Below are 26850 nucleotides of genomic sequence, written 5' to 3'. Positions count from 1 at the left end.
ATTATGGACGAGAAGGGTTATCCCGGGAAACTGACAAGACTGATAATGGTAACGATGGATAGTGTACAGTGCTGTGTTAAGATATCGGGTGCGTTATCGGACCCGTTTGAAACACGCAAAGGACTTCGACAAGGCGATGGTCTTTCCTGCCTTCTGTTCAATATTGCGCTAGAAGGTGTTATGAAACGGGCGGGCTTCAACATGCGGGGCACGATCTTCAATATATCGAGCCAGTTCATCCGCTTCGCTGACGACGTGGACATTGTCGGAAGAACGTTCCAGGTAGTTTTTGAACAGTATACCAGGCTGAAACGTGAAGCAGACCGGGTTGAATTGAAGGTAAATACGTCTAAGACGAAATATCTGCTGTCTGGAGGAACCAAGCGCGATAGAGCTCGCATTGTTAGACACGTGATGATCGACGGAGGTGAGTTCGAGGTGGTAGACGAATTTGTCTACCTTGAATAATTGGTAACGTTGGATAACGACTGCAGCAGAGAAATTCGAGGACACATCATTGCCGGAAGTCGTGCTTACTATGGAATCCACAAGACATTGCGATCTGGTAAATTTAACTTCAGTACTAAGTGTACCATTTACAAGACACTGATATGACCGGTAGTCTTTTATGGGCATGAGACGTGGACAATGCTCGAAGAGGACCGGCAAGCGCTATGAGTTTTTGAACAACATGTGCTTAGGGCGATTTTTGGCGGAGTACCGTAATTTAGGGTGAAATTGATCATTTTTCACGGTTTTCTATAATGTTAACAATGCCAAACAACTAAATGCAGGAAAACAAGTACGAAAGTGAGCCTCATCGACTCATGTAGCGAAATTTTCTAACAAATGTCATTTTAGTGTTAACAAATATCTCTAAAATAAAAAATCAGAGGATCTCATTTCGGGGTGAAATTGATCACTTTTCAATGCCATTATTGTTAGTTTTCAAAACAACTTCTTCTTCTTCTTTCTGGCGTTACGTCCCAACTGGGACAAAGCCTGCTTCTCAGCTTAGTGTTCTTATGAGCACTTCCACAGTTATTAACTGAGAGCTTTCTATGCCAATTGACCATTTTTGCATGTGTATATCGTGTGGCAGGTACGAAGATACTCTATGCCCTGGGAAGTCGAGCAAATTTCCAACCCGAAAAGATCCTCGACCGGTGGGATTCGAACCCACGACCCTCAGCTTGGTCTTGCTGAATAGCTGCGCGTTTACCGCTACGGCTATCTGGGCCCCTTTTCAAAACAACTCTACATGATAAATTTGAGCTCTCTGAATCCGAATATGCTTGTCAAATTCTTAACAATGCAATATTTATATAAATAACGAACAGTTAAATTTCCACAAATACGCGGAAAACGCCTAAATGCATGTAATTTCCTAAGGAATTCAATGATATTTAACAGAAATTCAATTAATTCAACCATATGAGCTAATTGGTACGAGTTTTGGTAATGAAATCTGATTGAGATATATATCTCAAGCATCCTCACAAACTTTCAGGTTTATACCATATTCAAATTCTTGCTTAGAAATAGAAGTTTATAGGTGTTTGTCAATACTGCACCGTGCATGATTTTGAATTTTTACATTTTTTCATAAAAATAAACATTTTTCAACGCAAAAAATTTCACAACAAACAATTCGACAAAAGTTACGACAAACAACGTTCATTTACTGCAGCTTACATTGATATTTGTGCTCCATTACGAATAAATAAAATCGTGTGATACGATAATCAATTTCACCCTTCTGATCAATTACACCTGATTTTACGGTATGTCAGAACGGCGTATGGAGGGAAATAATGAACCACGATTTTGCGCAACTATACGGTGAACCCAGTATCCAGAATGTCACCAAAGCTGGAAGGGTACGATGGGCGGGACGCGTTGTGTGAATGCTGGACAACGATCCTGCGAAAATGGTGTTCATTTTGATTCCGGCCGTTACAAGATGAAGAGGGGCGCAACAAGCTAGATGGTTTGACCAAGTGAAGCAGTATCTTGGAAGTGTGCGCCGATCGAGAAACTGGAGGCAAACGGCCATGGACCGAGTTTGTTGGCGTAATATTGTGGCATAGTGTACAGGAATCGACTGTGATGGAGGTTATGTTTTTGGGTTTTCGGCTTTCAGTCTCTAGAGATCATAAACGGATTTCCGTTCTACGAAACGTCAGGTGTTATGATCTCTAGAGACTGAAAGCCGAAAACCCAAAAACATTGTGGCATAGGTTATGTCTTGAAGGACGTAGCGCCATCAGAAGTAAAGTATTCCAACCAAATATTCATTATCCATTTTGCCAGAAACTTACTACATGTAATGATGCGAAATTTTTTATTTCAAATGTAAAATTTTAGGGACTCGTCACCCTCTAGCAAAAATTGAAACATCGCCATATATATTAATCTAGATTAAGTTTATGAAAAAAATCTTATAAGCAGGGTAATTCAAACCAACTGCATATATAATGAATTGCTACAGCAAATGACATGTTATATAATTTAATCTAAATGGTATTACGAGTTTTATTGAATGACGATGATATTGTTGCCTAACACTAAATACCTAGATATAAGAAAGAATGTTATGTTTAAAATGATACTTATAATGAAACTATGAAGATATGAACTAAAGACATCTAATTTATGATACTATAAGTCTCGCATAACTAATAACCTCAAAAACCAGTAGTGGTAACCAAGTGTGTAGCTTGTTGTTACTGAGCAAACGAATAAATTTCCACGTAAATTAACAATGCTACGACGAAGAGTAGATCCTCCTCTTTCTCCAATTGAATCCTAATTATCTTGGTCCATTAATTTGCTTGAAAACTACGAGCTACAAAATAAGTTACCAATGGCTTTTAGGGCGAAATCATAAGTTATGCGAGAAGTTATTCATAAATCATCGAATCGGTTTAAGGTTAAGTAGCCCATAATTTGTTTGAACAGCCATGTTGATATTGCAGTTTGCAATTTAAAAGGGATAAAACTCAGTCATCTTATGCAATATGGATTCAGAAAAGTATCACTACTTGCACTTACATACAAAATGTTTGCTGATACATTTTCAGTTATGTCAGGGCAAAACCGAGTGATTTTCTTTAATTCGCAATCGTGAGACTAATTAGCCACAATCATCGAAGCCCAGTACAAATTTCAATGACGGCCTTCTTCGCCTTAAACTTAGCCTTTTTCATAAAATTGTAATGTTCTATTCAACTTCAACATACAAATCATTTTTCACGTCATAGATGCCAAAACCATGTAACATAAATAAATAATTTAAATATGAAATTGTTTTCGCTGCACATGACACTCTTCGTGCATATTACAAAAAAATGAGTCGAACATAGAATGAACGACGTGTGAACAAATTTTGAAGATGAGAATTGATTTTTTTTTCAATTTTCGAATGAAGAGGTCTTGAATTATAGAAAAATTATGATCATCAGCAAATTTAGTGATTTCCCTAAGAATCGCTCTAAATAAGCATGAGTCGTGTACGGAATTTGAAACAATACGGTATAAGTTAACACAATATTCACAACGCTAGGGATTTGCAGCGTAAATAACGTGTAATTTCAATCTATTTTTGGTGTGCTGGAAAATCACATTTGTTTTCCCACAGTGCGGAATTTGTGTGGTCTAGGGAACAATCAAGCGACCGCATGACCTCCCAGCGGCTCAATGCGACTCACCGTTGGTACAATACCTAAGGAAGTCAATGAAACGGACGACGACAGCGTGGGTTGCCACGGCTGGCTGTATCGTCCCATCAGTAAACTCTCGCTGCTGTTGTACGGACGGAATGGGGCACCAGCAGATCCGCGAGTGAGCCGAGTCGAAAAAATCGCATTAAAAGCAAATATGGGACTTTAATCGCATATCATTTATCAAACACCACGCTACTGTTGACGCACGGTTGATTGGAAAGGCAATGAAGTTGGCCATTGGCGTTGGTATCACATACACACGCACACCAACACTTTCACCAGCCAGCCGATGCTCGTTAGCGTGGTGAGCATGGGAAAATCGAGGGATCATCAACCAAAATTTAGCTCTCCTTGAAAAAAGGGTCACTCGTTTCGTGCCACACATGCGACATGAAAAAGGAAAGGCGACATATTTTAAAGATTTTTCGACCCATTGCCATCTGCTAGGAACAATATGATGATGACGTTTCTTTGGTGACTTCTCTATTGTATAAAGGTTTAAATGTTCTCCTATTGTTCAACAATTCAACAATGTGTATAGGCTACTCAATGAGAAGTGAGTTTTTTGGCTTTGTTGGAATAGTCAATATACTTTTTCGTCATTATTCATAAATAAAGTCTTTTCCACAGTATTTAATTACTGGGTTGCCTCTAGTTGTCATAGCGAGAAACTTATTACAGCCTTTTGATCCGGAAAAATGGTTTATTCAGTGGTAGAAAAATCATAACTACACTGAATTTGCAGATATAACGATTTTCAACGATCTATTATCTGCATTTACATTTGATTATGTGACAGAACTTCGAATTCCAAAACGTCGAATGCAAAAGCGAAGGGATAAAACATCGGAAGGAGAGAAATGGAAGGGAGTAAACATATCTTGGAAGAATGTTTTTCTTCCGAAAGAATAAAGAGTTCGGCATTTTACGGGAACGTACCTGGTGTAGTGATTAGAACATACGCCTCTCACGCCGAGGACCTGGGATTGAATCCCATCCCCGAAATTTATAAAGTGAAAGTTATAGAAACGACTTCCTTCGGAAGGGAAGTAAAGCCGTTTGTCCCGAGATGAACTAACCCATAGCAGAACATCTCTTCAATAATGATGAAAAAAAGTTCGACATTTTGTCTTTTCGACTTATTATCCCTACCAACGTTTTGACATTTGACGATATATTTTTCGACGTTTGTTCCTCAACGTTATGTATTCAGACACTTTGTCCCTAAACCGATTAAACTATATCTACTTTTATAAAGAATATTTATATTCGAATCATAACTTAAAACGTTACTTATGTATCATCAGATTTTTTTCGGTTGACTCCTCAAAAAATACTTTTGACTACTCACCTAGATTTTCAACCTCACATGGCAGCACCAAAGTGTCCCCGACGACCGCCCGATACGTGTGCCCCCGTGAAATAAACCGTGGCACTAGTCCGTTGTTTGACGATGAAACACTTTTACTACTGCTACCTGTAAAGAGGAAGACAAGAGAACGAAAAACTACCATTAGTCACCCTTCGTACGGCGGTCGAGAAGTATGATAGAGTCCTTACGTAGCAGAGTGATGGTGCCGTGCTGAAAAGTAAGCGAAACAAGTCAGAAATGAAAGGTTTGTATAAAGTTTTAAATCCAAAGCTGCCGATTAAAATGTTTTCCGAGCGTCATGTTGCATTTTGTGCTTTTCTGTTCGGCTGTCCTCCGAAGAGCTGAGAGCATAGCGAGTTAGCAAACATTTCCAGAAAAACTGAAAGGTAGAAGCGGAAGTGCCGCACGTTGGCAAGGACCTATCAAACGGAACGCACAGGCGCTGTCCCGGTACGGTGTGTGGTTAGATGGGGAAAACTACTTATAGCAAGACAAACATACGTGTCTGGATGAACTAGCTCGGTGTTAGGATTGATTGCCTTGCTGCTTCGTTGTGCCACTGAAGAAAAAATGCTGTGTGCTTTATAGAGTAGACGTTGAATCATGTATGATGTGCACAAATTTGACATATACAATTGAGCTTTATTATTCATGCAAGATTCACCAAGATTTAAGTTGACGAATTTTTTTTTCAATTTAGGCTTATGACCCCCTCTGGGAATTCAAAATTACGTAAGAGAAATCTTACAGATCATCCAAAGAAGACATCTTAGTTTGATATACAGAACATGTTTCTCAATCTCAAAAAGCGTTAACTCAATTATCTAAACTTTTTCACTACATTATATTTTAAACTTTACAAATGATTTTAATAAGTTCATATCCTGCACTTCACAGCTGATTGCTGGAAACGGGTCAATAGCAGCAGTTGCCCAGACAACCAGAATGTACGTATAATCAAATCACCTTTTGCGTTATGTGACGCTTATATGAGCAAAGTTTCACGTATAAGATGTCGCGAAAGTGCCTTATACGTGCAAAAGTGGAGGCGATATACGTACATATTTTATATGATGAAACATAACATTCAATGCGGGTGTGTAGATTTTTTTGCGAATTAGTATGTACTCTTATGCGACTTAATTTATGATAACAAAGTTTTTTTGACAGCTGCTACGGATTGATCCGACTTACTTTGTAACATTATACGGGGCGAAACGGAATGTACATATGGACTCATGAAATAGCGTTCTATGCGAGGAAACTCATCGATCAAACGATTTCATCCACCATGCAGTGCGGGAGTGATGCAGTTTGTACAAATAAACGACTTTGTTCGTATACTGCTATGCGACTTCTGGTTGTTTGGGTGCACAATGGGATGGACACCTTCCAATCGAATCTTTTACCGCATACTTTTTTTCACGTCTCATGCTATTTGTGGTTCGATCTGCCAGCAGAGTTAATTGGGCTAGTCACAGCAACTCTGTCGTCAAACCGTAGAACTTTATTATTCGGGCTAGTGCTCCTCCTCGGGTCACTAAATCTAAACCGTATATCGATTTCATGTATCTAAGCCAGCTGCAACAAAGTAGATCCACTGCCATGGGGTAGCAGCCTGCGAAGGCTACTCCTTGTGCCCATAGTAGAGTACCGGTCTAATCAGAGTTTTTTTAGATAGCAAAATTTATTCGTCGAAAGAGTTGAGTCCAAAGTAGGCATGATTTCCTGCTAAGGTTCCCGTCAAGGAAGGAGGCGACCAACATGAACTTATGTGAGAACAGTGTGGGCAAAAGCCTAGATACTGTGGCGACGACAGGCCTTGGCCGGTTCATTGTAACATGTAAGGTGATTGATGGCCCGGTACTAATCGAGCCCATGGATCACAATAGGGTGTACCTCCCGAAAATGTAGGTGATTGCTGAGCATTTCCATTTCATCATCGAGTTTGTTAAAAAGTAGTATCAGCAAGAACATTTGAAACAAGTCTGCTGAAACTGGGACAATCAATCCTAGCTGCAAAACAGGACTATGAGAAAGCCGAGGCACAACGTGGCAAGGTAGAAGGCAAAAAAGGCAAAAATTCATGCCAGACTGAAGTGTTTTCCTTCACAGGCAACGCGAATGTATCTGATGATATTATTCGATACGCGATGCGAAAAAGGGGATATTCCAAGGATGAATACGTGGCAAAAAACGCATGATTTCTAAAGGAAAAGTGTTTTACGCGGTTGTCCTTCAGGCGGAAGAGCTGGCACGAGCCAAGCTTCGCGACCAAGAGGACATGGCAATAGTAAAGAATAATACGTTTAAAGCTAAGAAAGTCGCCCTGGTCGCCAAGAAAAAGGAGCCACGGAATAGGCCGAACCAGGCAGTGCTTCCAAAGGAGCCACAGGTGCAAAGCAGTAGCAACCCGTGGATACGAGTCGGAAAAAAGAAAACAGGAAACGGCGACCAAGGAGAATCCTAGACTAAAAACAGTGAAACGTAGAAACTTAGACAAGGCCCTCATTATCGGAACAAAGGGGGTGAAATACGCCGAGGTTCTGAACAGCGTTGCCCACCTTCCAGATTTGTCTGGATATTCCAGATTTTTGAGCCTCCATTTTACAAAAATCTGGAAGATCCAGATAAAATTTGTAATGAATTTGTAAGGTTTTGTAAATAATTTGTGAGGTTCTCCATTTACTGCATAGGAGATCCAGACTCATCCAGACAAATTTTCAAAATCTTCCAGATTTTTGAAAAAAATAACTTGGCATCCCTGGTTCTGAAGGCGATGCGAAGCACGGAGAAGCTATCGCCGTTGGGCGCAGATTTGCGGAGCATAATGCGCACTAGGATTGGTGCAACTATCCTAGCCTTGAAGAATGACACCAAACAAAATGATCGCAACAGAAGAAAGCTGTGCAAACAATGCGGCACCAAAGGCCATAGGGCAAGCGATTGTAAGCAAATCGCTAAGTGCCTAATATGTGTCGACATAGCAGAGAACGGACACTTAACAGGTAGATCCGAATGTCCGGGCCCAAGCGGAGTATCAAAGCAGCCAAAACTGAAGTAACATAGTTGAATTTAAACCACTGTGATGCAGCCCAGCAGCTACATTAGCAGTCAATCTCTGAAACGTAGACCGACGTGGTGTTACTATTGGATCTATACTGTATAGCAGCCAATAATGGGAACTGGGCGGCGGGTAGGACTCAACAGCTAGCAGCTATAGGAACGACAGGACGGTGCCCAATCCAAAATTGACGTTTAAGTTATTGCAACAAATGACGACGTGTTCTATTGTGCTCCCATGGTAGTCGATTGAGGGATAGGATGACAGCTGAACTAGACAGCAAGAAGCAATAACTGTTGACTTTAAAGCATGGGCAGTTGAGAGGGTAGCCGCTGCACCAACCAAAAAGGCCTACTACTGTTGGAATCCCTGGTCGCATTAAATGTAGAGCTGCCAAATGCGGGTACAGTGAGAACTTTCCGCAGAATCGATTATCGACGTGACATTCTGTAATCCTAACTTTTTAAGTACCATAGACTGGCGCATTGATAACTGTTAGTTGTGCGATGTAACTGAGGCGCGAACGGAATGCTCTGGAGCTAAACATCGAAGAGTTAGATGCTGTGATATCACGAGCGTGTGATGCTTCCATGACGAGAAAAGTTACTCCTAGAGAGAACAGGCCGCCGGTGTACTAGTGGTGCGAATCAATTGCAAATCTTCGAGCAATCTGCCTTTGAGCTAGACCAAGATTGCAACGCGCACGCACAGAAGCACAAAGAGTGGAATGCAGTGCACCATTCAAAGGGGCAAAGCTAGCCCTCAAAAAGAAAATCAAGAGTCGAAAACGGACATGCTTTGATAATCTATGGCAGAGTGCCAATTCGAGTCCGTGGGGTGAGCCAAGGTGTCATAGCGCCCAAGAAAAGTCGCCCGAGTTGCTGCGATCCATAATCGATGTACTATCCTCCCAGCGCTGTATGCAGCAGATGAAGGAGAAGAAATGGCAAGGGTGATGAACGAAGAGCTGGCAGAAGCCGTGACAAAATTCGCGTCAAATAAGGCACCGGGACCCGATGCTATACCGAATGTTGCCCTCAAAGCGGCAGTCAATGCGGATCTGGACATGTTCAACACCACGATACCACGCTGCATACATCAAGGAATCTTCCCGGATGTATTGGTGATACTATTAAAGGCCGGGAAACCACCAGGTAACGTTGGCGTGTAGACTAAGGGTATGCGATATGAGTATTTTTAATGGCGATACGAAACGAAACGATATGCGGAATTATGAAAACTGTTCGTAGCAAAACGAAACGAATAGTTGAAATATTCCGCAAGAATCGATACGAAATTCAAATCCTCACGAAATATTTCGAAACGAAACGAAATTTTTCGGAGTATTCCGCGAAATTTTTTTGTGAGGCGATAGTTTTGGTATACAATCACGTAGCGTTATCAGGAAAGGAGGTTATTTTTATAACTCATCGGGCTTTACATTTGCGAAAAAGTTACATGTCTTCTCAGTGAGAATTGAACTCACGACTCCCTGCTCATTAGATAGGGCGCGTTACCCCTACAACAGGGGGTCATGGGTTTGATTCTCAGCGAGAAGACGTGTAATTTTTTCGAAAATTTCACATCAATTTGTTTATTTAATCCAATTGCAAAATATGTGTTATGCTTAGTTTTTCGTTAGTGTCAAACTTCCACTTGGCTGGTTTGCCGTAAACCACGAATCATATTGACCTAAATACAAGTATGAAATAATGGTTTTCGATTTTAAGCATATTTGACATATGTACTTATGCTTTGTGCGTTGAGCAGGGCCGGATTTACATATGTGGGGGCCCGGGGGTCACAGTCTTGGGGTGGCCTTTTTCTCAGATTTTTTTAGATGGGTACTTAAAAATAATATGCCTTATTATTTATTCTGGGTAAGAATCAGCTTCAAACTGCTTTAAAATCCTTATATATATAACTTGTTTTCAAAATACTTTTAGCGACGAGATACCATTGAATAATACAATTTTGAATTAAGAAGCAAACCGTGTAATAAATTTAAAAAATAAACTTATTTTATAAATTTGTGTGTTGAATTCATATGTTCTACGCGTCAAATTCAATGATTGGGTTTTCCGTCTTAGAAAACTCTTTGGAACATATCGCCAGAAAGAAGAAGAAGAACGGAGGAATTAACAAAATAATTGCTGTAGTATTAAATTAAATTAAAATTTGAGCAATCTATACTTGATAAATAAATCGAGATAAATTTGGAAGAACTGCCGAAGTAATGAATTCTAAGAGATATTGCAGGAGGAACTTAACAAGCATTCCCTAGTCGAGTTTATCTGTGCGTTGCTTGAAAAATCCTGGAGAAAATGTGAATTAATTCTTGGATGAATCACTTCATAAATGGCTGGGGAAATAAATGAAAAAATACGGAGGAAAGAAATTTTTTAGAGTAATCCATGTGGAAATAACTAAAGGTATTTCCAGTAATTTTCTTGAGCATATATTGAACAATTAAGTGTATTAAAAAATCTGTGAAGCAATTTCTGGACGATTTCTGCGCGAATTGAGTTTTGAGCTTATGTCATTTCAAGATTCTTGGTTTAAAACTGACTTCAAAATCAAATTATCAAAAAATTTGAACCTTAAATGTATTTTGAAAATTATAAAAATAGTTCTGAACCTGGGCAACATAGCATTGAGGAACTTCAAATTAGAGTGAAAAGTTCATCCATGTTCGTTCAGACAATCCGTCTTGCAATGAGCGAAATTTTATGTTCACCTTATTTATTGATTTCTCGCATAAAAACAGTATTGTGCTATTCCATTTCAAAATACTCTAGATACCCCTACACATTTTGATCTTTTTCCTGAATCTTCATTTAATTCAAAATAGTAAATGTATGATATTTTTGATTATAAATTGTGATATATCCTAAAAAAAAATCATCAAAATCAACTGAAACTATAGAATGTTGAAACTTTGATGTCGGTACCCAGTTTTGTTAAGATTAATTTAATGCCTTGCAGAATTTTGCATCCGATACTAATATTAACAATCGGAAAAAAATGCATTTTTTGTTTAATTGGGAACCGCGTAAATTTTGTCACGCAATAAGACGGGGAGGCATGAATAAACCTAGCTTGTTTTTGTTTATACAAAATAATGTACGTATCTTCCTCGTTTAAGCCTGATTCGCTGCTGACTAGCAATTTCTCGGCTTATTTACCGTGGTGAATCAAAATCCGAACGGTACCAAAATCCGGACACTTTAATATTATTCATTACTTAAAGGGTCAATTATGAAATAATACGTTCAATTTTAATTATAACTTTTACCTTCAAGTTTTGTTATCAGTCCACAATCATTCGTAATCTAGTTACCATTGCCTGATAATTAATAAAAATAAAAATAAATAAGTTACTTCTGTCGGACGTAGTTTCTCTGCAGTGTAAGTTATTTTACAACGAGCGGCTACGAACGCGCTACAACTTTTAGTTGTCAATAATTTGGTTCAATTCCAACATTAAGAAAGTGTTTTGAATAGAAAAGTGAAACCAATATAACTTTAAGGATTCTGAAGCACCATCGTCGTAAATTATCACTTAAATATGTGTTAAACAAATTAAAAAAGGCTGTCCGGGATTACGTGCAGGTGGCCCTAAATCCAGACACCATTTCAAAGCACTACAATTTACATTTGTGAGTGAATGTTTAAGAAGAGAATCTAAGACAAAACTGGAAAACACTATAGTTAAAGTGTTTTACATGATAAAAAGGTACCGTTTTGATTCATATTACGGACAGCTTCAAATTCCGGACGCTCTACTTTGTATGGGAAACATTTCACGCGAAATGTTTCAAATTTTGCTGTTCAAAAGTTCTCAATTTCAAGGCTCGTTTTAGTAAACTTTTTCCATAAAAATCTTTGAAAGTTTATAATGCCCAACTACCTTAGATGTCTCTTTGGTGGTTTAACGATTTCGATTGATGATTTGACTGTTCCATTAATGATTATCATGAGCTGTCCGGAATTCGATTCAAAGTGTCCGGAATATGAGGCAAAAGTGAGGAAGCGTCCGGAATAAGAATCATGAAAAGGCCACACATTTTCATTTATTTAAAATTATTGAAGTTGCGGAAGCGTATTCTTCACCCACCGTTCGAAAGTAAAGGGCTTCCGACGCTCGATAGCGCTAAGGAATCATACAGAATTATTTATTTTGTATGCTCTATGCTGGGTTATATTTCCCTGAGTCCTTAAGTATCCGTAATATGAATCAAAACGGTAGTTGTATGCTAAGAAAAACTATGTGAGTGAAGTATTGTTGAAGTTCAAACAACAAGCGCCAAATCGCATATGGTTCGATTCAGTAGAGGAAATAAAACCACCAATAAGCAAATGTACCATTCTCTTAAGTATTATAAAGCAAATGTCTGCATTACCGGTTGATAATTATGACACACGATTTAATTTAAAAAGGCTTCCAATAGATTTCATTCCAATACTTCGTTTTATAATAGCGATGTCCGGATTTTGATTCAATAGTGTCCGGAATAAAGACAAGAAATGTTACAAGTGTCCGGATTTAAAGCGTCTTGTCTTGTAAAGCTTGATTGTTTCGATGATTTTTATAATGTTATCACAAACTTAAAATTAAAATTTGTTATTCTTGCTAAATTTAAATATAAAACTGTGTGTTGTCAAATTGAATTTCGATCCAACTTGAAAAGAACTTCTTTAAATGAGAGATTGAACATTTGCCTCTTCTTAAGCGTCCGGATATTGATGCAGCACGGTAGATGCATGGTAAAATTCTGCAAGGAATCGTTCAAGAATGCGCTATAGGAAATTTATGTAAGGAATCGACGAGAAATATCTTTAGCGATTCCTTTTCAGTATCAAACCAGGCTTTAAAGTGAAAATGAATCGAAGGCATACCTTAAAATATCAAGAGCACATATCTAAAGAAACAGACAATGGTTTATCGTACAATGCTGTTATCGATTTACACCACGGATTTGGTTAGGCGTGAATATATCATAGATCACATTACAAACCAAAGGTGACTCCCAGATCCTTACCCACTAGGCCCAATATCCTTTCCAAGACAGCTGTGAAGATGCAGAAGATTCTTCTGTCTTAAGTAACAATGGTTGTCTAACTAACAATGCTTCCCTTCACCGATGGCCGTAAGGACGTGGCCGGTGCCGTTATTGACTTCAAAATTTGAGCTCTTGATTTGTGCACTTTGAGAATGGTTAGCTAATCCCAAGCCCCATTCATTTAATCTCTGTGCAACTTTGATTGTTCTGGTCAATCACAGAGTAGCAACTACGAATTGTTCTGTACTCATGCTCATGCTCAACATTAAGGACTCTTGACCCGCGATAATATTGGCAAAAGGTTATTTTACATTTCTGTGGGCGATATACCGTTTTGATTCATATTACGGGCACTTAAGGCCTTAGAGAACTGTAACTCAGCATAGAGCATACTAAAAAATCGTTCTGTATGATATCAGCGTTATTGAGCGTCGGAAATCCTTAACTTTCGAATGGTGGATAAGGAATACGCTTCCGCAACATGAATAATTTTAAATAAATCGAAATGTGTAGCCTTTCCATGATTCTAATTACGGACGCTTCCTCACTTTTGCCTCATATTCCGGACACTCTGATTTGAATTCCGGACAGCTCATGAAAACTATGATTAGAAAAGTCAAATCATCAATTGAAATCCTCAAACCTCTAAAGAAACGTCTAAGGCAGTTGGGCATTATAAACTTGCATAGATATTTATTGGAGAAGCTTATTAAAACGAGCCTCGAAAGTGTGAACTATCGAACGGCGAAAATTGAAACACTTCGTGTGAAATGTTTCCCATACAAATTAGAGTGTCCGGAATTTGAAGCTGTCCGTAATATAAATCAAAACGGTACTACATAGGAAGAAGCGTGTGTTATGCCGTTTTTGTTTGAAACAAAACTTGAAATTTCGCGAAATTCCGTTTTATGCCGTTTGTTTTCAATTTTCCGCGGAAATATTTTTACAATTTGGCGGAACGAAACGAAATCGTAAAATAAAAATTCCGCCTGTATGAGTTCCGTGGAATTCCGCGGAATTTCGTTTCGAATCGTGTTTGACGGAATCATTCGGTATTTCGCATACCCTTAGTGTAGACCTATCTGTATACTATATACACAAGTTGCTGGAGGAGCTGATCCTCAACAGTCAAGTACCGTATGGGCAAGGTGCGGACGGCCTGTCCAACAACCAGTTTGGATTCAAGAATGGTAAATCTACTCTGGACGCTATCCAGTCGGTCGTTCAGACAGTTGAGGTGGCAACTGAGCATAAAAGATGCGGCATCCGTTACTGTGCTGTTGTCACTCAGGATATGGAGAATACGTTCAACAGCGCAAGTTGCAAAGCGATAGCCCACGTACTTCGCTTGTAGAAAGCTATTTTGATGATAGGATTCTATTGTACGACAAAGAGGAGAGGCGAAAATGTGTTCGAATTACCGCGGGAGTACTTCAAGGTTCAATCCTGGGCCCGATGTTATGGAATGCGATGTACGATCACGTACTGAGGCTGCCCCTTCCGACGGGTATTAAGATTGTTGGCTTCGCCGACGATATCACAATACATTCATTGGTCCTGCGCCATTCTTTGGCATATCAAACTGCACACTGAATATTGAAGTGAACAGCTGGTTGTCCAGTCAAATTATATCCAATTGGAAAACAGTTTCCAATGCAAATCAGTCCAAAAGATTCGTCAAAATTTATTCGAAACAAAAACAAAAACTCATTGGTCTCAACAAAAGGGACCTCAACACCTACACCGGTCTAATAACTGGACACTGCCCCAGCAGATACCATTTACAAAAAATCGGAGTCATCCAAAACCCAAATTGCCGTTTCTGTTTTGAAACGTGCGAAACCTTTCAACACCTTCTCTGCTCCTGCAGTGCACATACACAACAAAGATCCAAAATATTTGGCGGTCGATATTTGGAACGCATTTCCCAGGGAAGTGGTTGGCTTTATCAGGCTGATCGTACCAGATTGGGGGATTCACAATGCTGCAACTTAGGACTTCTGCCCATCAATGGCAGATGGCTGAAAGTTCAGTCACCGCGCAAAGTATTCCGGTGGCATTCTCGCCACTGAGGGTCTTTGTAAAAGCACAAGGGTATATCACAATAGTTCTAAAAAATGGACGCAGTGATCTCACACCCGACAGAAGAAGGAAGAAGGAATGGTCTATGGGAAAGCGATGGAGGAAGTAGAGTTGATAGCTACGCACTCTATCTCCATAGTTGAGAAATGGATGAAGTCTAGGATACTAAGACTGGCCCGTCACAAGACTTAGGTGGTGGTCAACAACCGAAAGTCCGAGCAACAGGCACTTTTCTCGGTAGGTGATTGTACCACAGAGTCCATGCGATTCCTTAGGCATCTTAGGGACCTTAGCTTCGTTAGCCACGTTGAAAATGCCTGTAAAAGACATCTACGGCTAAAAGGGCGCTTTCGAGGACTTTGTCTATCAGCGCTACTGCAGTTTCCAAAAAAAAGCAAGCTCCTAGTAGGCGTGGCGTTATCCATACTGAGGTATCAATCTTGTCTGAAGCGCTTAGAACGACCACGGAAAGCAGTATAGGATCATGTGCTATAGAGTAGTAGGCGCATACCGAACGGTTTCTAAAGAAATTGAAATTGCAGCGCCTATGGCGCGCCGACCATGAGTCGCACAGTGGCGGGCTTTCATACAAAGGTCGGACAAAACCTCAAATACGTCCAAAATCGCTTGATAATGGTAATCTATTAATTATCTTGGATACCTGATATCATCCCGTTGAAAAAAATTGTCAAATTGAGAATTCTATTTTCTAGTGCAATTTGTCTGTATCTACCATCCAATCGAATAAAAAGGCTATTATCACAAAAATTTGGTTGTAATGCAGAAATTGGTTCATAAACCTGAACTAGAGATACATATTCAAGTTCCTTTTAGTAAATTCAGTTAATTTTAAGCGGGTTATGGCACATTATGCTGATTTGAGTGATGAATTAGATACATTATAATGAAAAATTCAAATGGAATTTTCACCTCTAGGGGCAAAGAGGGGCAAGAAAAAATGTTGCCCCTCAAAAAGTATGGATGGTTTGCTGCTTCATAGTGAGTGACTCATTTTACCGAATTACTTCACATAAAACGGTCGAAGCTTCAAAAACTTATCAAAATTTTGGAGAGAGATTGCGATGAACATTTTTTGCTACAACTAACAACTCAATGTGTTAAAAACTATATAATTATAGTCAAAACAAAGGCTTAAGACTACGCTTTCAAATGAAACCTATTGAGCTTAAGTCGGTTTTGATTTCGTTGAGATACAGCTGTTTGAAGTTTGATAGGTTTGAATTTTAAGCAGTCCAATATTGCAGAGTTTCCCGCACTTACGATGCTGCTAAAAATCGAAAACAGAACAGATCACTCTCAAATTTTGAGAGACCATCACTGAATGATATAGAAATTTATAAAAAATAATAACATGTGATTTTGAGAACATGAATTTTTGAGGTTTTGTCCGGCAATGCGCCACTGTGAGTCGGCTGAAGCTCACGAGACTGATAAGAGCAACCATGGAAGGTGTGGAAAATTGTGTAAAGGTTTCAGTCGAACACTCCAGTTCATTTGGATCCCGCCGGGGACTACGACAAGGTGATGGACTTTCGTGCCTGTATTGCGCTAGAAGGTGTTATGCAGAGAGCCGGACTTAACAGCAGAGGTACGGTTTTGCGAGATCTAGCCAATTTGTTTGCTTCGCGGATGATATGGACATTGTCGGCCGAACATTTGAAAAGGTTGCAGACCTGTACACCTATCTGAAACGCGAGGCAGCAAAAGCTGGACTGGTGGTGAATGCAACCAAGACAAAGTACATGTTAGCTGGTGGGACCGAGCACGACAGCGCTCGTCTAGATAGCAGTGTTACGATAGACGGGGATACGTTCGAGGTGGTCGACGAGTTCATCTACCTTGGATCCTTGCTGACGGCTGACAATAACATTAGTTGTGAAATACGGAAGCGCATCATCAGTGGAATTCGGGCCTATGATGGCCTCCACATGAAGCTGCGGTCGAAAAAGATTCACATCAGCACCAAATGTACCATGTACAAAACGCGGACCAAGTGCGCATCGATTTGGCGAGCGTGGGGCAGAACCGAGGATGGAGAGATGCGGCCACGAATCGAATATTGTGGCGTGAAATTGTTGATTATGTGCTATCTGTTTAGATGTTAAGTAAATAAATGAAAAAGTGAGCAGCAAGAGATAAAGAGTACCAGAAAAAATATTCACATTTCAATGCACTCTCATTCGAAATCGTTTGAGATTTGTGCTGTGAACTTTGAGTTCAATTTTCATTCCTCAGGAAATCCCCAAAATCACCTCATTTTCGCATCTCAGAGGAGTTTATGCCAAGCCCGCTTTGGGGCTGTCCATTAATAACGTAAGACGATTTTGTCGATATTTCGAGGCCACATGGTAAGATTATTTGTATGCAAATCAAAAATAATGTGTAGGGCGCGTAAGAAATCTTAAACCCCTCTCCCCCCATACACCCTTACGTAATTAATGCACCATCCCTTAACAGTCGCTGTTGTCGATTAGTGCTTAGTGTAATGACCGCACACTGCAGTTCGAATGGCGTTTAGCTTTACTTATTTGACCGCTTTTTCTGCCTTAGCATCCTGGAAGCACACCGTTGTTGTTCCGGATCGAGTTGTTAAAAAAGTCGAAGGTACGTTTTAGAGTTTTCAAATTTCCCGGGATTCGATTTCCCGGGAAACGGGAAATGAAATTTCCCGGGATCCCGGGAATTTCTAAAAACATGAAAATAAAGCAAATTTGGTAGAATTTTCTTATTCAAATTATTCGTTTTTCGTGTAGGGTCGGTGTTCCCTTAGTAGACAGTCCCCTAGTCGCACTAGTGGCTTTATATTATTTATTTTTGCTAAAAATCGTCAACAATATTTTTTTACATGAAGCTCAGGAACTATTTATCTAAGTACCATTACAACTAATTTTGTTACAAAACATATCGAACTATAGTTTTGATTATAATTTAAGCTCTCCTGCATCTATAGCAAACCGATTGTTCTTATAGTAGCACTACTTAGATAAACTATTTTTTCACAAAACAAAATATCTTATTAAATAAGAAATTTTTATATCAATCGGATGCTTTTGGTCTAAACTTTGAAATAAAAATATAAAAGTTTTGTAAAAGAACGGTTTTGATTTGTATTTTGCTTTTTTTTAGGCACATGTGATTCAGATGCCGAAAAGTAATGCCACTGGCTTTACTATATTATGTTTGTTCTCGGTTGTGCGGCTTCAAAATACAACATGTACATGGTACATCGACTCTATATGTGTTTTATACCAGTAATGTTGTTGGTTATTTCTCTTCTTTTTGAGTAAATTATCCATATTTCTCTAAAAAAAATTTAGCTTCATTTCAAACGCTAGGCTTCAAAACAACAAAGTTTATAGCATCAAGCAAAAGTCCACGTGGAGTTTATTCTTAATAAATCTATGAAGGTAAGAAAAAAAATCCAATTCGAGTCGTGACTGTTACATCCATGAAATATTTTTAAGCCTACTCAATTCATGGAAAAGATCCCTCGAAAATTCTTCTCTTTTATATATCATATACTCTTTCGTCAAAAACGATATCCATTTTATGAACAACTGTTTCATTACGAAAAACAAAAAATCAGCATTGAAATATACAAGTGATATAGTGAATTCATTGGTTAGAATTATATGAAAAGTAAATTGTGCGATGGTTTTTGTTTGAAAAAAGATAGTAAATTCTTTTTTTTTTATAAAGCTACCCGGAAAATATGGAAATCCCGGGAAATACGGGAATCCCGGGAAACAGAAAATCATTTCCCGGGAAACGGGAATCCCGGGAAATGGGAATCCCGGGAAACGGGAATCCCGGGAAATATTCCCGGGAATAAAAACTCTAGTACGTTTGTCATCTTCAAGTGGTCGCTTTAGCTTGGTGGTACCATCATGGAACCGATTTCGGTCCGTTTTGCTGCTGGTTGGCGCTGTGAAACTGTAGCTCAGGTTTTAGTTTCAAGCTCCTTCGGACATGCTGCAATAATAGTGCTAGCGATTTCCATTGCTATGAATTCCTCAAGGCTGCAATTAAAGTTTGTGTGAAATCGAGTGATCTTGTATGGTTCTTCATCTTTACGACACGCTTGGAAATAATTGAACATAACACTTCATTGCCTTTTTTCTCGTAAAAATATACCGACAAACATCGCACCTGTTACAGTTTGTTGAAAAGTAATGAATTTACATACGCCTCACGACAAAGCTTATGTTTGTTTTCCAAGATTGGGCAATCTTAAACTTCACGCAGTTCCACGTATTTGCCTAACTGTATTGATTCCTTCTGTATTATAACACTTTTCACCGTTCACCCGAATCTCAACAAAGTTTTCCTGTACTTCTTCTAGTATAATCTCCACAATCCACGGAATGATTCCGAAAGCTTAGCAAAAGTTATGACAATTATGATAAGAAATGCTTTTTCCCCTGTATTGGGCACCTAGAACAAAGCAATGCTCCTCAGCCAGAAATAACTTCTGAGTCCTGGAGCCTATGTGGAAAGCAGCAACGAACCGGCAAAGCGGATTATGGAACTTAATTAAAATCCTAAAAGTGGCGAACAAAAAAGTCTCATCACGGGAGACACGGAGTGAAGAAGTTAATTTAACTTTCGTGAGTGCTGATAACCTTAGGGAGTGTGATTTCTGTGCGAGTTGGAAGTAGATTTCTTTTTCGACGCCTTTCTCCCCCTAAGCTAAAGGGCTGTTGAGGCGATCCCCTGGGGAAGCCATTCTTCGCGATACGACTGATACTTTCGATAAGACAATTGAGTTATGTTCAATTCATTCTGCCTGATAAGCAGACCGGAAGTTTTTTTTGTGGCAAATGGAAGAATTATGTTTGTCAAAACTTGTTGCTCCTGTTTAGCGAAAATATGCGAATAACTGGAATGAAACCGATAAGTTCTCTAGGCAATTTTTTTCTCATCCGAATGACGTCAATCGTACGTGTCTGTTGGGAAATACTCAGAATGAGGCCAGTCATTGCTGTATCCAATCTGTTAGCTTAGTGCTACTGGTTCGCAATCGAAATGCAACCAATCTACTGCTGAGTTGACAACAACCATGGATTCATAGGATGGTGGAAAATTGAATTCCACGATGCTTTTTTCATTCAGTTTGTGTGTACATTCAAGTAACTGCTTCTTCGTGAACTCAACAAGGTTGCACCAAGACCAGAGTCAAATTTCTACTTGCACAATTTGATTGAATAACTTACACAGGTACAGCCAGTGCTAGTCTCTACTTTGAATCAACCACTGACTGGCGCTGCAGTCGTTCGTTCCGGTTAGTGACAAATTAATTAACTTAAAACGTAAAACGACACAACGAATGTAAATAAGTTTGATTTTTGCAGATACACAGGACTGCACTGGAGTGGGCGCTGGACAAGCTCTGAAGTTGCGAGGGCTAATTGGAAAAGCTCAAATTGCTGGAAAACGTAAGTTCATTTATACGAGGGATGTAATGCTCGAAAATGCTCTTTGGATGTCGTGATTTTAGTTGATTGCATACTTATGGAACATGTGCGCATGACATATTTGCAATCACTGTTTGAATAAGTGTGGGGTATAATATGATCTTTGGACATGCCATCAAATCAATGGACAATTTTAATTGCTTTTGGCCATTATTTAACAAACTTTTGCCTAAGAGCTAAAGACTTTAAGACTTTTGTTGAAAAAACCTCGAAATAGAAATCAAGTGGAGCAGTTACAGCGATATCAGAAGCATGGGTTATTAGGAAGGTTCAAAATATCATTTTTGCTGCACACCGCTCATGCAATTCTAATTCAAATTTTTGTTGTCTTCCTAAAATTTGACGGAATATAATAATTTCCGTTAATCAGTTAAGCAAAACGAATGCGAAACTAAAGAATATTAGTACCTATGACACTTCATGTAAGAGCTGTTTACATTTAAATAGAGAACACTTGAAGCTTTTTTTTTTTGAAAAAATAGAGATACCGGGTACCCCCGTTGGTTTGACCACATTTAATCTGAACACTTTTAAATTTGTACCCTACTAATTTGCACATCATTCAGTTTAAAAATGGTTCAAACGTCATTTAGCTCATGGAACGGAGTAAAGTGAAATGGAACGCTGTGGAACGAAACGCAGAATCAAAACAAAACAGTGAAAGAGGTAAACAGAAACACGTTTCTAGGGTGACTAGATGTTCAAACTAAAAATGAACCTCGAGCTATAACTGTAAATAAAAAATTTTAGTGTGCCATTTTCAAACTAAGCTAAACAAGTGACAATCACAATCATCTCAGAATTCAATGAAGCTCAATAAGCGAGTCATTTTGGTGTAATAAGTTTACTTCAAATTATCAAGACTTTCATATAGAAAGGGATTTGAGAACTTATCGAAAACATTATTCTTTTTTGCCTTGTCTAGTAGCGAGTAAAAATTTGATGACATGTGAGAGAAAAAAATATGTTTTTTTTATATTTCACTTTGTTATATGGTCGGCGTTAAGTCAGAGGGGACCAAGTACAAAATTTGGGAAAATTGGATTATTCTATCATTAGATGCGAAATAACCTTACCTCCGTTTCAGCGGAAGAACTGGCGACGTACTACGGCGAAAGATCGGTGACGTCCAGCTACTCTCCATCGTTTCAGATGGCGAAAATGGCAGCTGAGAGAGAGTTTCGTCTAATACCGGCGACGCGTACAACGTTGACATCACCCTAGCCGAACTTCTGTGGGCTATCGACAAAGGGCGAGGTGCATCGACAGGTACCGATGGGATAGGATAGGGTACCCGCTGCTTCAACGTCTTCCCGCGTCCGTTAAGTTTGTACTGCTGGAACTGCTGAATAAAATCTGGCGCAACGGTGAGTTTCCCGCCAGCTGGCGGAATGCCCTCGTCGTTCCGATTTCGAAACCGAACTGTCAAGATTCTGGTCCTGCTGCCTTTTGACCTATTTCGCTGTCCAGCTGCATGGCGAAGACACTCGAGCGAATTGACAACCGTCGTTTAATCATGGAGCTGGAGTCCAGCGGACGACTTGACAAACGTCAGCACGCTTTTCGTGTGGGACGCTGTACCGATAGATACTTCGCCGAGCTGGAAAGGTCGATACCGAACGCCAACGAGCACTGTTTGATAGCGTCTCTGGAACTGTCGAAGGCATACGACACCACCTGGCGACACGGTATTCTTCGCACCCTGAAATCATGGCGGATACGTGGTCGGATGATGAACCTTCTGCAAAGCTTCCTCTCGGAGCGAACGTTTCAGGTGTCGTTGGGTGGTTACACGTCCAGTGAACACAAGCTGGAAAATGGTGTGCCTCAGGGATCAGTGTTATCCGTAACGCATCTTCCGGGTACTGCCGGATGGAGTCGACATACGTACGCCGACAACATCCTTCTCGTCGTAAAAAGGGATAAAAGTGAAGGATTACACCAAAAACTGCAGACCGCCGTGAAGGCTGTCTGTAAATGGGCGAAGAGTGTTGGGTTTGCAATGTCTGCGGCAAAGTCGCATATTTTCTACTGCAGTTAGAATGCGCGTCGGGAACCGGCGCAGAGTGTAGTAGTTGATCAAGTATCCATTCCGGAAACCAATCGGTTGAGGATTCTGGGTATCACTCCAGATCGTACGTTGACATTCAAGCCCCATTGCAAGATTGCGAAGAAAGCATGTGAGTCACGTCTACGAATACTCCAGATGATCGGAGCCAAATCACCCCGAGGCAATTGGACAAGTCTGCTGCAAGTCGGATCGACTTTATTCACTGCAAAGCTGACGTACGGAATCGGATTGCTGAGCCAAGGAGGACCAGCAGCTTTGTAGATCCTCGCTCCGGCATACAATAAAATGGTTCGGTTTGCTTTCAGAGCGTTTGTCACTAGCCCGATTAACTCGATCATGGCCGAAGCGAGCATCCTACCATTTGAACTGCTGGCTGTTCAATGCGTAGCGAGGACAGTCATCCGTATTCACTCCCTTTGATTCGGCGCGCATCTGATCGTTTGGAGAAAATCACCAACACAGCACTCCCTGCAATCGGTCAACTTGTGAGGCAAGGCGATCAAGCTTGGAACGAACGGAAACTCTCAATTGTATGGGACGTGAAGAGGAGTATCAGAGCTGGTAACCCACCAGCGAAAGTCCGCCCAGTCCAGCATTTATTATCGACTCGCTTCCACAACTCGACCGTCGTCTACACGGATAGTTCCAAGCGCGATGATACGATAGGAGCCGCCTTCTACAATATTGGTCTTGCCGGGACTTTTAGTCTACCAAAAGAATGCAGCGTTTTCCCCGCAGAGGCGTTTGCGATAAAGAAGGCGGGTCCAATCCACATATAAAACGAGGTGGTGATCCTTAATGATTCGGCCAGTTGCCTGCAGGCCCTGGAGGCAGGATATTCCAAGCACCCGTGGATTCAGGAGATTGAACACGTGGTACGAAACAAAAACGTTCGTTTTTGTTGGATCCCGGGGCATGCCGGCATTACCGATAACAACGAAGCTGTGGAGTTCGGAATTCTGCCTCGCGGAAATCGCCTAACACGGGAGCCACGATGGCGAACTACCTGCACCGGCAAAGGTCGAGTTGAGAAAGAGGAAGAGTGAGGCGGTCTAGGTTCGTCGAGTCAACCGACTGTCTTCGACGCGTGGTGTATATGTATGTGTGATTGACACGCTAGCATTGGAGATGGATTCTGTAATACGTTAGGGTGTATCCCACATCCCACTTCTTCTCTAAAAAAATTGAATCCTCAGGGTTCAAAGAATTATATGCCCCAGTATTTTTTTTTTTCAATTTTTACATCTTGCATAAAATCATTAATTCTATGTATACATGAATTCCAGAGTATTTGTTTTGGGTTGGGTATAAAAAAGTATTTTCTCTGAAATAAGATTGCTTGCCTTTAGGTGTTAAGGCAAGGTTACTATGGTTCTTCTTTCATCAAACAACTCCTCTCCAGAACGCGATATGATTAAGTTCAATCTTCTTAAAAATCTCCCTGATATCGCAAAAAGACGGTTGCTTGACCTGTTCAACTTATTCATGGAGCACAACATTGTTCCACCCGAATGGAGACAGGTCAAAGTAATTACTCAGGTCATGTTTAAGTAAATTGTTAGAAAAAAATTATCCTATCCCGACTCGATCACTGGGTCGAATCAAACAATATGCTTTCCAGTACTCAATTTGGCTTTCGCAAGGGTAAAGGAACAAACGATTGTCTAGCGTTGCTTTCATCAGATATTCAACTAGCCTTTGTGAACAAGGAGCAATTGGCTTCGGTTTTCTTGGATATTAGGGGGGCTTTTGATTCAGTTTTCATAGAAATATTGTCAGAAAACTTGCAGAATAGTAGACTACCTGGAATATTGAATAATTTCTTGTACAATCTGTTGTCAAAAAGCACACGAGCTTCACTCTCGGTCAACTGACAACTTCCAGAATAAGCTATATGAGCCTTCCCCAGTTTTTTGTCTGTGTTTTATGCCCTTTGTGTTGGATTGAGGATCCTAGCCATCCGGCAGACGAATACTGGCAAGAAATCGTTACCAACGCCATGAAACGAAAATCAAGATGCCACGTTATACCTCCCGGATGAGCTGCTGAGAATCCTGATCCCAATCCCTACAATGCCCTTCCTTCAAAAATTGTGACCACTAACCTCGAGCTGCCATGAGTACCCTGACTCCATCCCATATTAATCTTAAACTGAAAAAGCCAATTAATTGTATGTAATAAAAATACAAAAAATGAATTTCGGCTCCGTAAAGCGTTAAACGCATTTGAGCCTCAAATAAACGAACTAGATAAAAAAGGCAAGGTTAAGCGATATGGTAACGCCTTATGAATAAGCTGTGAGTGAAACAGAAGAAACGAAAAGTAGACATTAGAATCTGATCTCAGCCTGTTGAATCATGGTTTAGCGTTCATACATTGATATTAGTCTAAAGCTAGAATAAAAATAAGTTAATTATAAAGCTAATATTTGAACGTTCAACCAACTAGTTCAAATATTAGTGGCGCTGTATTACCTCGTAAGTTGGATTCCTCAGCCTTCTCCGTTTCGACCAATTCGAACGAATTGTTTTATTTTATTTTTTGTTTAGATGTTAATATTATGTTTGATTGAAATTAATGTCAAATATTTGTATGATTTCCACGGCCTTATGAAGGCTGAAATTAACAATAAATGTTAAATTTGTCAATCCGATCCAGATCCACTCAATATCTTCTTCTTTCTGGCGTTACGTCCCAACTGGGACAAAGCCTGCTTCTCAGATTAGTGTTCTTATGAGCACTTCCACAGTTATTAACTGAGAGCTTTCTTTGCCGATTGACCATTTATGCATGTGTATATCGTGTGGCAGGTACGATGATACTCTATGCCCTGGGAATCGAGAAAATTTCCTTTACGAAAAGATTCTCGACCAGTGGGATTCGAACCCACGACCCTCAGCATGGTCATGCTGAATAGCTGCGCGTTTACAGCTACGGCTATCTGGGCCCCTCAATCTATAAAAGTAAAATTATCCATTGCAAGGACATTAAAGAGGAAAAATGTTCTGATTTCTTTTGGCAGTTATGTAGAAACAAAAAAAACAAATATAAATTTAGTAATCATACCTGGGCCTCAGCGTTCTCGGTTTTTGTCTGACGATATTCCTCGGTCATGCTCGCTCCCTTCTTGCGACACGTAACGGCGAAGTGTCCGCGCAAACAACATCGATAACAATCTTGACTCTTAGCTGGGCTCTATGTGCTGGTCGATCGCACCTGGAACACCGCCCCTGTTTGCCGAGCCTGCTTCGTGACTGAGCATACTGCGAAACGCCCCACGTGATGACCGATAATTGTTATTGGAATCGCTGTGCCTGTAAGGTCTCTGATGTGATGATCCTTGTTGTCGAAAATCTCGAAAAGCGTCCCGCATACTTGTCACTGCCTGCACCGATGACTTCGTGCTACCTTCAAGGTCACCAAATGAACGTTGCTCCGCTACCAGTGCTTCGCTTCTTGCTGCAGATTGAATAACGAGTTCCACGCTGTTCCCCCACGAGTTCCCACGGCTTTTCGAGGATTAGTTGAGCTGAATCCACAATGGCTTTCTGTAGTACCGTGTACATTTCCGTGGTGACGACTGGCGGTTCAGTAACGGTTGTGTGCGTTGCTTCTGTAGGAGGTGCATAACCGTTGCTTTCGGATTCGTTTGCCGAATTGGCCACGGAATCGACCATGGTTCCGCTTCGCCTCCCGAGTCTTCTTCGCTTTCGTGATCTTCTTCCACCTCGCTCTCTGCCTCTGCATCCGAAATTCATTCCGCATCTTCTCCGGAAGATTATTACGCTTCCTCTTCCGAAAATGATTCCTCATCGCTTGGTACCACTTCGAGATCATCTGTGGAGTCGTGTGGTCTTCTGCGGACATTTTTTCCTGTCTCATCACCCATCGTATCTGGAGAGATTATATCCAAAAAATTACAATTGTTATTCCTCTATCGCACGAAAATCGGAGAATGTCAACAACATTCATCTTTCA

At 40.2% G+C, this 26850-nt stretch overlaps 1 protein-coding gene across 1 annotated transcript in view; it reads right to left on the bottom strand.

Moving 5' to 3' along the window:
* The window catches only part of LOC5567765 (neurotrimin), a 409923-nt gene extending 383374 nt beyond the window's left edge, over positions 1 to 26549 (bottom strand). The window contains exons 1-2 of the mRNA XM_001657614.2: positions 26315 to 26549; positions 5077 to 5202 (exon numbers count right to left, since the gene is read on the bottom strand). Coding sequence (XP_001657664.2) covers positions 5077 to 5202; positions 26315 to 26549 — 361 coding nt within the window. The remainder of the gene's footprint in view (positions 1 to 5076; positions 5203 to 26314) is intronic.
* Positions 26550 to 26850: the final 301 nt, after the last annotated feature.

Source organism: Aedes aegypti, chromosome 1, assembly GCF_002204515.2.
Source record: "Aedes aegypti strain LVP_AGWG chromosome 1, AaegL5.0 Primary Assembly, whole genome shotgun sequence".
NCBI lineage: Eukaryota > Metazoa > Arthropoda > Insecta > Diptera > Culicidae > Aedes > Aedes aegypti.
This window is presented reverse-complemented; position numbering and strand designations above follow the sequence as displayed.